Source organism: Erpetoichthys calabaricus, chromosome 5, assembly GCF_900747795.2.
Source record: "Erpetoichthys calabaricus chromosome 5, fErpCal1.3, whole genome shotgun sequence".
NCBI classification, from domain to species: Eukaryota; Metazoa; Chordata; class Cladistia; order Polypteriformes; family Polypteridae; genus Erpetoichthys; species Erpetoichthys calabaricus.
In genome coordinates this window covers 170,477,164-170,495,744 of record NC_041398.2, presented here as the reverse complement: position 1 = coordinate 170,495,744, position 18,581 = coordinate 170,477,164, and the positions used below count along the sequence as shown (strand labels likewise).

The window sequence follows — 18,581 nt, the reverse complement described above, 5'->3', positions numbered from 1 at the left end:
ATCAAATGTAAAGTCTGGCAAGTGTGTGCAGTTCCTACTAGGCAACAGGTTCATTTTCTCTAAACAAAACTTGAGATTTCAGAATCAACTTGAGAGAGTACTTTGAAGATTGAAAGCTGGCAGCAGCTCAGTTAAAACTCAGGCCAGCAGGAGCTAAACGGCAGGTTGTAATGGTTATTTTCCGATTTACTATAAGCACTGAAGGATGTTTTAAAGACATTATAAAGTACATATAATAAAACTGTGCAAGTAACAAAGCCTGCAATACCTTTGAACACATGATGCAAGAACTTAAAGAAAAAGGCAAAACACGTAAGAAAAGTGCAAACTACATATGAAAACTCTTTCTGTAAGTACATAAATACTACAATGTACACAGATGTCAGTTTATAATATACAGGTGTGTCTTGGTTTAAGAATGAGTTCTGATCAGTGGGACATTCACAACCCAATTTTGTTTTCATGTAAGTTAGAATTTGCACTTAATGTCCAATAATAGGAAAATCTGCAACGTGCATAATGCTGTTTTATATATTTAACAGAAAGTTTCAAATCTAATAAAAAGACTAACTTTAATCAGAAAACAAATTTAATGTAAGAGACTGAAACATGGGTATGTATGTACAGCATGCTGACCTCATGCTTAAACATCTTATTAAAAAAGATGATAAACTACATACTGTGCTATGTCTCGGTGCTAGTAAAACAGAGCACCAAAATTAGTTAGCTTCAATCATAAGTGAAAAACAAGCAACTAGCTGAAAATTAACTGAAATTATCTTCTTTAATTATGGCCTTATCTGTATCTGTAGAAATGCAAAAATTAGAGACTCTACATAATTTCACAAACACAAAAAAAATTATAAAAATGTAACAGACATTAGGAATACAAATTGTAAATGTACCTCAAGTAAATATTCAAACAAATGCAATAAATACAAGTACTAGATATTTGGGCTTGTGCAAATCCTACAAGTTAATACGTAAGCTTACAAAAAGGCCACAACAAAAAGTGGTTAAGGATAGGCAACAAAAATGATTTCAGAAAGGTTAAACTCCTCACGTCTCACAACATACAGCATTCATCTGCTAATCTCTCTCACGAATGGAACTGAATAGGATGTATACAAATTAATAAAATAGTATTTTTGAAAAAAAAACAATATAAATAGTAAGCTTTCAACATATAGAAACAATCTGGTCACCATTAATACTGCAATACTGGAAATGTGTTAGAAGTTCAGTGACCCGATTACAACCTCATCACCAACACTGAATCATCAACGAGATAAGAGCACCACCACATTTTGTAGGTACCTAAAAACAGTGGCAAAAAACCAATACAAACATTTACTATTAGATTATTTAGAGTGGTATAGTAACACAGATCTATATAAAAAGGCCATTCAGGAAGTTGTAAGGTATGTCATTAATACATTAATGACAGGGTAGATACATTTTAAGCAATCGCAACACGCTTTGTAGGGAGGTATGCGTCAAAGTCATCCCAGAGCTGTAGTTTTACAGTAGTGTAAGCTAGTAACACAGAAAGAATGGGCAAATTATTCAAGCACTCAAATACTAATTTTAAAAAAACACCACACTAAATGAATTGTATCTGGGAGAGAGCAAAAGAAACAAAACAATGTACATGACATTAAAAGAAAATAAAAACCTAAAATTGCTGTTATCTGTTCAGGATTCAGTAGCACAAGGTAAACTAAACTATAGCTTAAAGATTCAGTTGTACATTGTAATGAGTGCTGCTCCAGAAGAGAGACGGACATACAGGAATACTGATATAGACCACTACAGCTACATGGCCCCACGTGTTTGAGAAGTGTGTCTGAGATCTCTCATTTTGACTACTGCATCACTATATTGCATAACAGTAGCAAATATTTAGATAACCATTGTGGTCTATAGATGTACTACATATCTGGTTATATTCTAGCATCGCATGTTTGCATTTCCAGTTAGACAGTAATGTTAGCTTCCTTTGATTATTAGTTTAGACATGCAGTCAGAAGATGGATGCTGTGCAGCCTTGACCATGCTTCTACTGGTGGTGTTAGGCACATTTGTTGATTCAAATACTGAAATCTGCATCTCCTCTGGCTTTTTATTTTCAACCCTGTAAACAGCTGTCCTTTTCAACTCCTTCCGACAGGGTGTGACACATCATTTACTTTATATATTTTGCAATTCATATTTCATGAACATAGATATTGGTTCCTTCAATCTTACATCAACTCCTAAACTATAACTGAACAAAACAATGTATACACAGTACCTGCAACAACGCTTCTTTCGCTTTTACCGCTAGTCTACTGATGTTTTTAAATGCCAATTTGTAATCTGATATTACAGAAAGGTTTCTTCTTTGCAACAGGTTTTTAACACATGCAATGTGTTATCCACACACAACATTCATTTATATGTTTAATAGGGTTCTTTTTAGGAGACTTTCTAAACAAAGACAGTTAATTGTAATCAGAAGCTTGCTCTCTGTCAGACCAGCACTATTGCTAATTGCTGCTAAAAATTATCGTTCCTACTTTGAGAGATGCCCTTCATGAGGCATTGGATTGGTTTAGAAATGTGAGTCACTGAGTCGTCTAATTGCTGACAGCACTTTTTAGCAAAATTCACCCCTGGTTGTCTCCAGATGTAATTATACATCTGACTCAATAAGACTACTATACTGTAAACCATAAAGGTCAAATTACTTTAGTCTCTGAGTTACTGCAAACCCTAAAAAAGTCATTTAACCTGCCTATACACAAACTACAAAAAGTGTATATGAACAATTTGAATTTATCCTAATCTTACAAACTGCCTGGTGTGAGACAATACGAGGCTATTTATTCAAAATTTAGAAAAACTAACTAGCAAGAAATCCCACTGTTTTCTGAAACAGCTCTTCTTATTACAGAGTTGTGGGGATCCCAAGTCCATGTAGGTAGCATTATGTGCAATAATCGCAAAGCTAAAAGGATTAGTGACACACAGATCTATACTCTGTGAATCAATTTAGAAATAATCAGCATGTGTGGGTATGTACAGAAGGTAAAGATATCCTAAGAAAATCAAAGCAAATAAAAATATAAAAAATTCATTAAGACCAAGCTGAAGCAGAAGAGGCACAAGTATAAACCACAATAATATTATACTTACATGTTGCAGATAACACAAAAAAAAAAGTTAACCTTTACCCAATATATGAATTATCTTTCACAGAGTAAAGATATCTTACTTGGAGGAGGAATCAGAGGTGGTGCACTGCTGACATTGGGTGGCGGGGGTAAGAATGGAGGTGGAGGGATATTGGGAGGTAGTGGACCAGGAGGAAAGAATGGAGGCAGCTTTGTAGACGATGGCTCTGCATCTGAGGCAGAATGTTCAGAAATGACCTGAAAGGAAAAAAAAAAAAAAAAAAACAAACACCATAACATGAGATTATTTGGTCAGTGAATATTAAATTTTAATCATTTGTATGAACACAGATAGCTTAGTAAATATTATCTAATTAACAAAATGTATATAATGTTAAGATGATCACAATAACAGCATTTTCAAGTACATATCAGTGCCTTATAAATCTTATCTCTGGAGTTACAAGCTTCTAAACTGCCGTTTTCTATCAGTTGTCAGAACTCACACAATAAGCCAGACTAAACGACATTCTGTACATAAAGGAATATGCTAGTTTTAAACATTCTGTTGAATAGGAAAAGAACCAGAAGACTGGCCGAACTGGCCATTTTGATACAGGGTTACAGGACTGATCCTCCACAATAGAATGAGGAATTTACAAATAAAGATTGATTTACATGCCTTGGTCAAGAGAAGCCAGGTATATGTCAGTAGAATGAAAAAAAAAAATAATCAATTGAAATTGTATGATGTAGAAGATTTTTCAGTATTTATTTAGTGTAACAATGGTTAATAAAGAATTTAAAACTCATTAAAATATAAATACAACTGCATTGATATTGCATGATGCACACAAATACAAAATTATACATACATACTGTACATAGATATATATATTAAACTATATATATTAAAATACACCAGCCTAGAAGAGATTATTTGGGTATCGGTTAACTTAGCTTAGATGAAAGCCTGTGTACTACTCCATTGAAGATGCAACAAGTAACCAAAATAAAACACAGTATGTAAAACACTCCAGCAATGGGGTCCAGTAACTCAATGTACTCTACGAAAAAGAAAACAAAAATCTACTCCTGTGGGTGTGCATAATGTCATTAGAAGACTGGGACAGACTGACTCTTCAGAAGATAGAGTGAAATTATTAATTGATTGATCAGGAACTAAATAAATAAAGTAAACCTTGACTTACAATATATAAATAATCACATGTTGTGTATACTGTTGCAACACTGTCTTACACAAAAGACACATATTAAAAACATTAAAATTCAGTAAATACAAATACTGAAAGCTATATACACAGTCCTGAAATGCTAGCTAGGAAATAGTTTGCCCATAAAAAAGGAGGGAAGATTAATTAAAAAGAAATAAAACTTTTGTAGCATACTTTATGGCAAAGAAAACAATCACTCAACCTCAGCTTTAATTATTATTACTTGAGTGATGCATTTATTCAAAGTGACATACAACATTTGAGATGCAATTAGTTATATTTCTTTTGTTTTTCTAATTGGAGCACAAGCAAATAAAGTGACCTGCTTACTGTCAACACAGTATCAGTAGTAGGATTTGAACCCACAACCGCAGGGTTTTAAGTCCAAAGCCTTAACCAGTAAAACATAATGCCTGCTCCCTGCATACTGCCAACACAAAAATCAAAAAAACAAAAAAAAAACAAAAATAAAATAACCTGAATATTATTGCTATCATTATGACGGCGGCGTCCCACCACACGGCTGATGGCATCCGTCTGCCCACCAATCACGTCAATTGCTGCAGAAACCTTTCTGTAAAAGAGAACAGTTTATTTTTTTTTTAAAGGGAAAAAAAATTCTCAAGATGAAATAACATAAAAACAGCAATAAAGAAATTATGAAAGACTTTCACCATCCTAGTATTTTACTCTATACACATTTCGGCATGTACTGATTACCAAATATGTAGCTTTTAACTTTAAGAATCATGAGAATGGATGTGACAGCATAAGTGGTCTGAGCAGCAGCCCAATCTTATAGTATATTCTTTTTTGGTCTGGAGACTTTCGGGTTAATTTTGAATATCTTATTTGTTTTGAACAAAGAAATTTTGACTCTTAATTTTTCTTTGCAAAATTGAATTTAAACTGAACTTTTTTTCTTAAAAATACCTTCCATTAAAAAGCCTGGGATGACAGAAATGGCATTTAACAATTAAAATCTAACTGACTCATTCTCTAAAGCCATAGTACACTTAAATCCATTGTATTTGTTGTAATGCTATTATTATAACAATGGTAAAGTAAGAAAAACAAACAAAAAAAACGCTAAAACTGTATTTAAAAAATATATATATTTGTGAACAAAATGCCTAAAAGACATTAATGGTGACTTAATTATTCATGTTGAGTACATCTAATTCAAAATCCAAAATACTCCAAAATCTGAAACTTTGAGAGAAGACATGATGTCACCAGTAAAAAATTCTACACTCAACCTCACTTATGCATGGGACTCTGACTAATAATCCTTATAATTTTTACTGATAAACAGAAGTTAACAACACATAAGGGGGGTACTTACTGCTTAAAACCCATTTCTTCAAACCCCTTTTTAATATTAAGCAGTGTGAAGCACCATTACACGAGTGACGGGGGTCCCTGTAAAGTATTGGGAGCCACACAGCACCAACAAATGATACAGCAGTGATGGTGTATGGTGGATATTTTGGGACCATTAACAAAGGGAGAAATGCACAAAAACAGCTGGACAACACTTAACTTCTGTGTGGAAGGGAAGGTTAGCAGTAATATAACAGCTGCACATCAGTTCAAAAGTGTAGAGGGAACATAGGGTTTGACAATCTGTTGCTGACAGTTTATCATCAACATTTACCATGGTCAGATGTGCATTACTATGTGTTTTTTGTTTATTTTCTGTGTGCAGTAAACTTTTATTAAAAATACAGCTCTTAAGGTGGAGACTGCCATTTCTTGTTCCTGTTTCATAGCTGATCACAGGTATTCTGCGGATGCTACTGTGCACTAGGGCTGAGCCAATGAACGATGGTATCGTCCCTCGCTGACTGGCTGGACACATTGACGACATAATTAACACTGCTGAATGGCTCCAAACACTTGCAGAAACTGAAGGCAGCTTGATCATTGTGTCAAGTGTAAAGTTTGAATGGAAAGAGCGCAGGTATACTTGCAGACTTGGAGTACTTGAAGTGGGTCTACACCAGTTCTCTTAGTTTTAAGGAAACCCTGAAAATGGGAGCCTACTACCCCCACTGTGTAAAAGTAATAATGGATTGGGAGGAGGACAAGATGCCGACTACCAAGAGTACTTGATAGTATTTTGGTTCCACTTCAAGCACTGCTTGCGGGCAGATACTGTAGTATCTTGGTTGTGAAGTGGCATGTCAATAAGCTTAAGTGGCTGACTCAGCCATTGTTTTTGGAACCAGCCAGTATGAAAGCCAGCAGACTTCAGCTTATACAAATTAAAACTAATGAAAGAAGCCAAGGGCTGAGTTCACCAGGCTCCCCACAACCAATGACGATCATGGAAGATGGTCCCGTGCAATTGTCTATGCAGAAACAGAGTAGCCTGTGGGAGTTGGAAGGGTCAACAAGTAACAAAGAGGACTGAAATGAGGAAAAATAACTGAAGTCACAACAGTGGGACAGCATGCTTTGTGGCTGAATAAAGCACCTTAGCTGCAGTCACAGCAGTCTCCAGGGCCATAACAATGGAGAAGTGGCAGTCAGAGATGAAAATAGTTTTAGTTTATTAATTTTCTTACTTTAGTATCACTTAAAAAGACACTATTTCTTCTTTAATCTTTTACACACATGATAATTACACATATAATAATAATACTACACATACCAAGCATTAACTAAACAAAACTTTATTAAGAATAAACTTGGGTCATTCCATAAAAGACTCACAGAATAAAAACCGTGGACTACTGGCTAGTATGATCTAATGAATAACTTACGAATAAAATGACAAATCTTGAGATTGAGCTCCTGTCCAATGAGTGGGTGATATCCTATTATGTTTAAAAAATTGACAAAAAGAGAGAGAAAGGGATGAGATATTATATGGAGAGAATATAGAAAAATCAACAAAATGTGCATATGGCTAAAAAGGTATTAAATTAAGAAAACTAATAAAAACAATTTAAATATAAAATGTTTAGGTCATATACAAGTACTATTTAGATTTTTCTTTTCTGTCTAGTAAAAAAACAAAAATGAAAATTTACATATTACCACTGTACAGTAAAAGAGAACATACTTTTCACTAGATATTTGATTACAGAAATACACTAACCTGGATGTTGGATTAGTTGATTTAAAGACATTGCTAGGAGAAGTAAAGTCACCCTTTGCTGTCGACACAACAACTTCCTTTTCAGAATTTCCAGTTCTGCCCTGTTGTACCTACAAGAATGTACAGAATCAATCAACAGTAGGATAAGAACTAAGACAGACAAAAATAACACTTTTTTTTCTTCTAAATAAGCAAAGATTTTTGAAAACATCTTTTCTGATACAGTACAAAAGAACTAACAGCCTACTTTAATCAGTAAAGGAAGCTGTAAACTACAGTTCTATAGTTTTCTTAGGAACAAAAATTTTAAAACCTTTATCATATGTAAATTCTTTCACTGTCAGCACCATTTAGGATTACTAGTAATTATAATCCCTTGGGGATTAATAAAGTATCTATCTATCTAATCATCATATTGCACAAAAAAAATCACTGCATTTACAAATTGTTAGAAAAACTCAGTAATAAGCAAATGTCTCGTAATAGATGAAAGTGCTCATTATCCACATAAAACATTGATGACAATTTTAATCAATGCCAAGATAAGCCGTTATTTCTATTTAAATTTTAATTTTGTTATGCTGCTTTTTATGCACTAACAATAATACAAGCTATGAAGAACAAAATAGGGAGTATTAGTAAGACTACATAAATAATATGCGTTACTGACTAGGATTTTTATCATTCTCACCATGAGAGACAAGTAGCTTAGAAACAGACTTTTGGTATGTAACAACAAGTTTAGCAACAGAAATGGCACCTTGTATATTTTATTAGTTAACTATGCTAGCATTGTACTCAACACCTAGAAAACTGCATGAAGACAAAGAAAAACATCATTCATGGAACAAAGCAGGGTAACTAAGGAATGACTCTTCTATATTAACAGGAGCAACTTATCATAAAATTTGGCAGCAAATTTCATAACAATGACTGCTTCAATGACAAAAAGTTTGTAGCACTGATAGTTGAAGAAGAGAACTACACCCTTTACTTTTATGATATACTCAGCTGCTGCTACTCAGTCATTCCATTCCATATTATTAGACCGAGATAGACAAAACTCTGTTTTTACTACCATGAATCATAGTCTACGTACACTGACCCTGCACAACATCTTGGCCAGTTAGTAAACCTGCTACAGAGGACATGGTAGAAATCACCAGAACAAAGGGAGATGCAGTTCATAAAGACATTGTATACAGTGAACTTGAGTAATCTTTGCGGTATTACCAGCAGAAAAAATATGAGACCACAAAGTAAAGCTTTAAATAAATAAAGATATTTAGTAGTGTACAAAAAAAAGATTATAGTGTGCATTGATCTATTCATCCTCTAAACATGCTTAGTCAGGACAGGGGACAGCTGGAGTCTATCCCAGCAAACAACGGGTGCAAGTAGGAGCAATCTCTGGACAGAACGAACATGCACACAAATATATGCCAGTGGAGGAATTCAGCTAACTTGTCTTGGGACTTTGAGAGGAGACCAGAGCAAATCCATGTGAAAATTCCATACAGGGAGTTCACAGGACATGACCCCAAAACACCTTACTCCAACGGAGCAGCAATGCCACTGCCTCACCATGCACCTAACTTTTTGATTAACATATTTAGATTAGTCGTGGCATTCAAAACTGAGAAAAATTATCCTTTATTTGAAACTTATTTTAGTAACATAATCCATCCATTTTGGGGAGAATAGCCCCCCCCCCCTAGACACTCAAAGTCCTCCAAGTGTCAGGAATACAGTACCTGAAGTTCACATTACCTAAGCTTTCTCTCATATTCTGAAAGTAAAGATGTCACTCAGGAACATGACCAAATTTATATGGTGACTAGGTCCAGAACGAACAAAAAGGGTGTTTTAAAAGCCACACATGTTTAGTGGTGGGAGGGGACAACGGGTAGCTAAATGTGTGTGCAAAGGCAAATAGTCTGAAGTTTATTTAAAACTTGTAATGGGACTAGAAGAGGAACTTGGTATAAGCAATGGATTTATAAACCCAATTTTTTATGCATACAAAGTTTTTGCCTTTCTAATTTATTCAATTTTGAGTAGCATAAAAAAAGCTTTGTGCTCTTTATAGCAAGTGTATTTGGATAATGTTGAAAAATAAATCTTGTTGGGTTTTACATGGGAAAGTCTTTAATTGGTGAAACTGAAATGTTACTGATCAGCCTTTATGCGTTCAATTACAATTTATGACCATATTTAGTGTTTATACACATTTAACATGGATGCTGTGGCTGTTTGTGACATTTAAATAAGAATATTATTTTGCAAGGTATTTTCTGTTTGATCATTCAAATGATTTTGTACAGATACAGTATCTATCAAGCATGCACAATGCATGCCCAAACCGAAAGAAAAAAAAAAATCAGACAGATGCTGATTTCTGCACTATTTCACATAATTTCAGTGCAGGACATCTAAGAATCTGTCAGGTAACGACAGTAAGGAAGAAACAAAACAGGAGAAATAATTTCTACTCTAAGTGCAGTTGCAACTGCCATACCTGTATATAGAAACCTGTGGACATAACAGAGGACAAGACTGCCAGCAGTGAGATTGCTATAAGTTTAGACTGCTATAATCTCAGACTGGCCTGTACTTGGCTAACAAACCAAGTGTTACTTCATCATAAAGAGCAGAAAACAAAGGCAAGTGGGGCGGAGGAGACTAATATAGTTCCATACCATAATTTTGCTGGTTCCTGAGGAAGTAGATACAACTTCAAGACCCAATCTTAGTCGTTTTTGCTTTTCACAGTAGGCTTTCCATGTGTCTTCATTAAATCCATAGTTGAAGTAATCAGACAAGTCTGCACCTGTAAATAAAAGAAAATACATATGTGAATACTTTTTTTAAATTAACTGCAAATCTGTGTCAAAAAAGATAGCTTGTCTGTAATATGCTTGAACCATACAAAATGCATCTTGTAGGGTAATATCTAAAATACATTTTAAAACTGATTTTTAATTGCATAAAATTATAAAACGAAATGTGTAGTAACATGTTTTGTCTCATTTACGACAAATACAAAAAATACTATGAGTTTAGTTTATTTATTTATGTTACAGGAAAAAAAAACAATTATGAATGGATATTGAAAATTAACACATTATTTACTTCACAGTATCTATGCTGCATTACAATACTACAGTGATCCCTCACCTATCGCGGGGGTTACATTCCAGAGCCCCCCCGCGATAGGTGAAAATCCGCAAAGTAGCGACCTATATTTATTTTATTATTTATACATATTTTAAGGCTTTATAAACCCTTCCCACACTCTTATAAACCTTTCTCACTCTCTTGTTAACCTTTCCCACACTCTTATAAACACTTCCTATGCTCTTAAACACTTTCTACATTCTTAAACACTGCAGACCAACACTGCACACTGCACGCAGCTATCAGACGTTGATGTGTCTGCACTCGCTTTGTGAAGGGGGGCAGCTGAACTCACGCTGAGCAGAAATGGACTTTGTGCTGCTTCTGCCAAAATGCCTGCTTGTCACTCTGCGCGTTCCGAAGGGGGGGGGGGGGGGGGCTTTGGGGTGTGAGGGCTGAACGCACGTTCGCTCAAACCCCCCCTCCCCGGAGGCTCAGTACGCTCCTGCCACTTCACGTTGTCAAGGGGGTGGGGAGCTGAATGAAAGCTAAGGAGAAGTGGACTTTGTGCTGGCTTTGTGCTGCTTGTTGCTCTGCGTGTCAATAATTTTAAAGCCTTGTATTTTCCTGTCTCACTGTCTTGTCTTGCATGAAGTTAAAATGTTTTATAATAGTGAGATGTTACTCATATCCTTAGCCCGACATCCACATATCATATGTGTTAACAAAGTGTGTTTATAAGTTTACATGTGTTTAAAGCATGTGGGATGGGTATTTTAAGGCTTAAACTATAAAAAATGTTTATTTATATGGTCTTTCTATATCGCGGATTTTCTCCTGTTGCTGATGGGTCTGGAACATAACTTCCGTGATAGGCGGGCAATCACTTGTATTTAAAAACCCGCGAAGTCGTGAATCCGCGAAAAGTGAACCGCGAAGTAGCGAGGGATTACTGTATTTCTTGTTTTACCTGGTTTCCTCCAAGGTTTGTCTTCAAAAGAATCCAAGTCCATTTCAATGACTGGAACACCATTGATATTTCCAGGAGCATCAAGATCAACTCCTTTAGCTTTACTTCCCACTGAACAAAGCAAATGTAAAACAAAAGAATACATATCAGAATACATACAACCTCATGCGCAAAACAGTGTACAAAACAGACTCTTAAGAAAATGTGTTAGTTCAGCAGATGTGCTCACATTTACGACATAAGGTATGCAGTTGAAAAATACTCAATCAGAATGCCTTTATCCTGAAGAAGTTCAGCTATTATCAACATTAATAATAGTCACAACAGCACCATCACATGTTCAAAACACCATGAAATTTTTCTGTCCAACACCACAAAACGCACCACCACACTATATATAACTACAACATGCTAGAAAAATTTATCACGTTAAGCTACTGCTCACAGGTAAATTGGGCTAGGATTACAAGAACAGTTTCTTTCTAACCAAAGAAGCTAAATGAATTGAAATGAATCTTCTTAGAAACACTTCACAAATGCATATATATATACACACACACACAAAAAAGGTTTTTAATATTAAAAAGCTGTACCTGAACCATATGGTCTCCCAGTTGACTTAATATTTAAATTTACTGGTGTTCCACCATACGCTCTACAAAGAAGAATAAGAAAACCATAATATGTAGATGACTACTGGCTCCCAAACTAGTATGCATGTACTCTAAAAGAAGTGAATTAAAAATTACCTACAAAGGCTAGTTTTACAAGCTTTCACTGACATGTTAGAATTTCTATTTGTTTCAGCACGAAAAATATTATACTTTGCAAGATACAGTACTCTAAAGCTTTGCTCTTTATATTGAAGCAAAAAATAAATTTGAATCCCTACTTTTGATAGAAAAAAAATAATAGGTAGACAATTGTGAGATATCCTGATTTTTAAGGTAAAGGTCTTTGCCAAATAGCAAAAGCATGAACAGTTTAAAACTGAAATTGTATTTCATCACACCAAACTCTCAGTCACTGATTTCCAACAATCAAGGTCACTCACTACATTACTAGTGGGCAGAATAAGTAATGCTCCAATTGATTGGCCATTAATCTAAATCATCTAATTTTCATTGTATAGGACTTGACTGATATTCTCCCAATTTTACAAAAAACTATTTAAGAATCTGCTTTATCAAGCATTACAGTAATTAAGTTGTAGTGCTCCTTAGTGCAAAATATAACACTTGTGGAAATCACAATTCACATTCCTGCCAGATGGTGTCCAATAAAAGCAGGGCAGCCAGGCAAAGTTTATGAGAAAGAAGACAAAATGTTTTTCTTCACATTAAAAGAAAGTGGAGTATTAAACTGGAAACCAGTGTTTTCAGGAGTAATTCTGTGCATAGAGAACAAATGGGTCAAAGAATATGTTGTTCAGCTGAACTGAAATGGAAGAAAAAGGGCTCACCAACAAAGATATGAATGTTCAGCTGATATTAAAAGGGAAGCTGCTTTAATGAGTTATAATTTTGCACTTGAAAGAAAGAGACTTACAAAAGGCACTACTTGTATGAGTGTGGACAGTGAGTAAGTTTTAAATTTAGTACAACTGCTCACAATGTTAATGTTCTTAGTGTGCCCAAACTACACACTCCAGTATCTCAGTCTCACTAAAGTACACTTTCTTTGTACTTTTAATTGCTCTCTTCTTAACTATATTTCAGTTGTTGCTTCCATGCATGTGATAGAAAAGACAACTCACTGGGCATGTCCTCTAAGAGTGAAAAATAAGGCTACGCGAGAAAAGGTCCAACAACTCATTTTACCGGTGTCTATCAGAGGCCATTTTGTTATATTTGATTCTGTTGTGCAGATGTGCAAGATCAACCTTCAACTGGACAGGGAAGATATAGTGAAATCCTGTTTTCTCTATAAAGTGTATTGTGACAGAGGGAAGGAATACTGAGGGGAGGGGTCTGGCCTTAAGATGCTAACCATCCTTTAAATTTCCCGATTGGTTTGCTTCTTCAAATCGGCTAAAATTTTTATTCACATTCCTAACATATAATACTAGCTGTCCCGAGTGTCTGCCAACGTAGTAATGAAACAGAACAAAATTTAAAAATCAAAAAAAAACTCTGGCCAAGCAGAAGGTAGGGGCACTCCAAGGTCAAATACTGGCACTGTATCTAATCATGTTCAACTCTGATGGGAGACTGTCCCCCGTGTGGGGAGAAAAGCACTTGGACGTGATATCTCTGGCAATCAGCAACTACCCTTTAAAACACAAGTAGCTCTGATCTCTCATTCAAAAATGTAAAACTTTACTTCTTAATCTGTAAATATTAATGTCTGTTGAACAAACGGGTATCGCTAGCTAAGCGGAGGTAAGGTACGCTCCAACATGCGGCAAGAGGTACATTGACTCGAACAGAAGCTGGCGGTGACTGAGGAGGGCCCCGCCCCCTCCCCTCAGCCGCACATTCAGATTCGTGCAAATAAATCGGCACTGCAAGCCAACTGAGATACTTAGTGTCAAGATAAAAGTCGCAAAATCAACCGGAATGTTCACGCAAATTATAGAAAAAACCTCGATCTAAATCTGTTAAGTAGTTCTCTCGCGAAAAGCAGACAAACATACAGACGTTCGATATTTTTATATTTTATATATATATATATATATATATATATATATATATATATATACACATACACACATATGTGTGTATATATATATATATATATATATATATATATATATATATATATATATATATACACACATACATATGTGTGTATATATATATATATATATATATATATATATATACACACATATACATATACATACATACATATATATATATATATATACATATACACACACAAACATACCAGTTACATCCGTTTTTTACTTTATAAACTTAATCTGTTACATGTTATTAGCAATGCTTTTAAGATCTGCTTGATAAAACCAAGACATTTTAAAAAGAAATAATTACTCACGCATATTGAGGTGCACCAGTTTTAATATCCCCTATAGTAACACGAACATCATCATCGTCATCATCACTGTCACTATCAGCATCTTCTTCCTCTTCGACCACATCCTGATATTGCATGAAAAAATAAAAAATAAAAAATTCAATTAAAACAGAAAAATTCATACATAATAAGACATGTTTCTTATTAATAATTTCACTTGCTCTTGAACTCTCTAATATACTACACATCTGCATAATTCTAAGGTTACAAAAGGAGTTGATAACATACCAATACAACCTTTTGGACACAGAGACATTTTTGTCCACAATGATCAACTTCGTAGTAAGGAAGATATAGATTTTTATATAAAAAAATGATATCATAAAAGCCTTTTTATTTTGACATTTTCAGATTGCACCTATTTTTCTATTTCTGCTTAGAATTTACATTGCTGAATTTATATTTCATTATCAGGGATCTTTCTCTTCCCATTCTATTAACTCAAAATTATTTTAGCCTTGTAAAAAACCTGGGAGCAATCTGAAGAACTGGTAAACTGAAATTTTCAAATGCTAATGTTGAGGTAGTAGAAAAAGTACAGTATATGGAAAACAAGTGAATTAAATTCAATAGTTGTGATCATGTTTTATTATTTAAGCCTAATTTTGCCCAATGGTCAAACATACACAAAGATAACACAAAAACATGTAATAATTTTCTTTGTAAATAAAACTATTAAAACTGTAACAGAAACTAACTGTAAGATGCTTCTTATTTTTATATAAGCTAACAATCTTTTACTCAACATTAAAAACTTAAGGTGTTCTCATTGCAAACACTTATGATGGCACTAACTTTGCAATGATGAAATTCAAAGCATTAGGACTAGGCTGATGGATTTTTTAAATGTCAATTATAAGAAATATAAATAATATCAATAATGTGAAATTAAAGCATCATGGTTATTACATTAAGAATACATTTTCTACTTATTTTAGTTTACAAAGAATTTTTTATACATACATAAAATTTACCACAAAAAAGGTGTGTGGTACTTTGTGTTTGCCATGAGGCAAGCTTCCTGAGAAAACATGCAAGGATGGTTGCTTTACCACATAGTATAAGCCCATATCAACGAAAAGCCCTTTACATTTAATCGCACAGCACGTTACGTAAGATAAAATTATTCAAATCACAAAATTTACTTTTCAACTTTTTTTTTTGTTTTAAACATGAACAATCCAGAAGAAAAACTTAAGAGTGAAAATTTGTCATAATTAGGGTGCAAAGAAAAAAGTTTAAGGTATCCCAATACACAGTAATCTAATTAAACAGCTTAACAAAAAGCCAAACATTCTTGACAAAGAAAACAATGACTTTTATCTAGTTTTAGATAGTATGATACAAGCATACAGATTTCCAACAAATTACATAATCTTAACCCATCTGATGTTAGTCCAAACAATATTACTAATAGATTAACTGGTTAATTATCAGACTTAAAATTATTCCTAAAGTCCTTTTGCTCATTTCTTGATGTAGTCTTTTCAAAGACAGTCAATGATAAATAGTAATATTCCACCTAGTGAAAATGGGGAATGTGAGCTCAACTACATTAAAATTCAGTTTTTTATTTCTGAAAATCCTTTTTGTGTACAACTATATCAACACACACTAGACCAGTGGTTCCCAAACTCGGTCCTGGGGACCCACTCTGGCTGCAGGTTTTTGTTCTAACCAGATTCACAATCGGTGATAATAATCGATAACTGATCTCATTTAATTAGCTGGTCTTTTTAATTCTTCTTTTATTCTGCATTCATAAAAACAGTATGCTTTTTACATTTATAAAACATTTAGAAATATTTCTATTTTTTCTAAAGCTATAAATGCTTAACTCTTTTGTTGTTTTCCTGTTAATTTTCCCCTTTTCCGGTGTAGTTTGCTCCCTTCATTTAACCCTAATAGTGACAATTAACAATCAACATAGCAGACACCCGGGATGATGAAAGCAGCAACGACTTCAGTGTCAGACCCGCTAATTAGTAAATAATCAATTAAATAACCAAAACACCTGGAAAAGCAGAATGAAAATTAGGTTGAAAATACTATTACTGCTTATTACATTTTAATAAAAATCTACCAAACTTACATTTACATTTTACATCATTTAGCAGACGCTCTTATCCAGAGCGACTTACAACAGTGTTTGTTAGTTTTTTTCGCATACCCCTTGGGGTCAGAGCGCAGGGTCAGCCATTGTACAGTGCCCCCTGGAGCAATTACAGGTTAAGGGCCTTGCTCAAGGGACCAGCAGAGTAGGATCTCTTTTGGTACTGACGGGGATTCGAACCGGCAACCTTCGGGATACCAGCGCAGATCCTTAGCCTCAGAGCCACCACTCTGCCCCCATAGTTAGTTTGTTAGTTTGTCATTTCTACATTGACTCCAAAACACAGAAAATAGAAATAATGATTCACTTAATTAGGCTAAGAGTCCAATGAAAAACAGAAGTTGGTTGGAACAAAAACTTGCAGCCACAGTGGGTCCCCAGGACCGAGTTTGGGAACCACTGCACTAGACAGCTCTTTTTCTAAACAAAGAAACAAGCTCAGCGGTTTATCACAATAAGTTGCACAGTTTCTAAACATTTAATAAGACTACAAATATGAAACAGCAGTAATGAGTAATATTAAAATCACCAAATTACGTATCACAAACTCCAAGACTACTGTCCTTACACATCAGCAAAAAATGGTTGTCATAATTAACACAAATGGATGAACTTGTGAAAAAAAATTTAAAGGGACAGTAATGCACAGAAAGAAATACAGCCATCCAAGTGCGTATTTGGTGAACAAAACCTATTACCTGTTTCACTTCCCCATTTCCAGTGGCTTCCTCCTTAGCTGGTGTGGGAACTGTACTGTAAAGAGCAAAAAGTAAACAAAAAAATATTAAGGTACAATCCGACTTAAATGGACTCTTACTCTGCTATTCTCATAATTGCTTAAGACTTAATCTTTTAAATAAAAGATAAAAGCCAGAACCAAGCAAGATAATCATGTTTTGCCGTTTTTGTATGATTGCCATCTTTCAAAAACCTAACAAGAAAGTAAAGTTTACCTGCAACACAATGTGCATACAAGCAGAAATTTTAAAAACTTGAGTAAAGCCACCAATTAAGCAATAATCAATGAAGGGAAAAAGCACTTAATGCTTCTTGATGTAAAACTAAAATATATTCAAAGCTTACTGTAAATGCAAAACAAACTGCAGACCCCAGCATATATTATAAACACTAAAACGATGTTTAAATTTAAAGCTCCCCAAAATAACTTTAGAAACATATAGTATTAATTAATGACCCAAGGGAGTAATAAATCACATACAATCTGATTAAGACTAACAGAAATTTAAAAATAGCTTAACCAGTTTAGTTGCTAAACACTAAAAGAAGGACCCACATAAACACTGACAAAGTTACTCAAGTGTGATGACGATTCTGTAGACAGCAAAAGAGTTACAAAAACCAGGGCAATAAGGTAATCAGATAATCAATCAAGGCATGAGCTGGGAGAAGTTTGTGCACGATCTGCGGCAGTTGGGGATGGAATAGCAGGCTGCTTGCTGCTTGTCTTAATCAGCACATTTACAGGACAAAAGAGGCTGAGGGAGAGGTGCGAATGGATTTAAGGTGGGCCGGATCTACGAGTTTTTTCGTAGGCTCTGGTAATTCTAGTGTTAAGTGACCTAATGAGTACAGTCGGCAAGATCAAATGATTCAACCTAAGAAACCAGTCTGTGCAAGCACGTTGCTGTTAAGCTTTAAACAAGCACGCATTTCAAGAGATTTGTTCATGCTGCAACAACATCCATTGCACAGATAGTCACACAGTGAAAATATTCGTTTGATGAGCACCTGTAATGCAGGTGCACAGATAAGGTCCTCGGCACTATGAGGGGCACCAGCAAGACTGTATGTTAACGATTTCTGCTGCCAGTATTGAAGCAGTGAC

The 18,581-nt window shown here is 34.7% G+C and overlaps 1 protein-coding gene across 2 annotated transcripts in view; it reads right to left on the bottom strand.

Moving 5' to 3' along the window:
- The window catches only part of fip1l1a (FIP1 like 1a (S. cerevisiae)), a 118,771-nt gene that overhangs the window by 81,419 nt on the left and 18,771 nt on the right, over positions 1–18,581 (bottom strand). For both annotated transcript variants that reach the window (XM_028802225.2, XM_028802226.2), the window contains exons 3-11: positions 17,434–17,488; positions 14,584–14,687; positions 12,177–12,238; positions 11,584–11,694; positions 10,196–10,326; positions 7,497–7,606; positions 7,159–7,212; positions 4,868–4,964; positions 3,257–3,413 (exon numbers count right to left, since the gene is read on the bottom strand). In XM_028802225.2, coding sequence (XP_028658058.1) covers positions 3,257–3,413; positions 4,868–4,964; positions 7,159–7,212; positions 7,497–7,606; positions 10,196–10,326; positions 11,584–11,694; positions 12,177–12,238; positions 14,584–14,687; positions 17,434–17,488 — 881 coding nt within the window. The remainder of the gene's footprint in view (positions 1–3,256; positions 3,414–4,867; positions 4,965–7,158; positions 7,213–7,496; positions 7,607–10,195; positions 10,327–11,583; positions 11,695–12,176; positions 12,239–14,583; positions 14,688–17,433; positions 17,489–18,581) is intronic.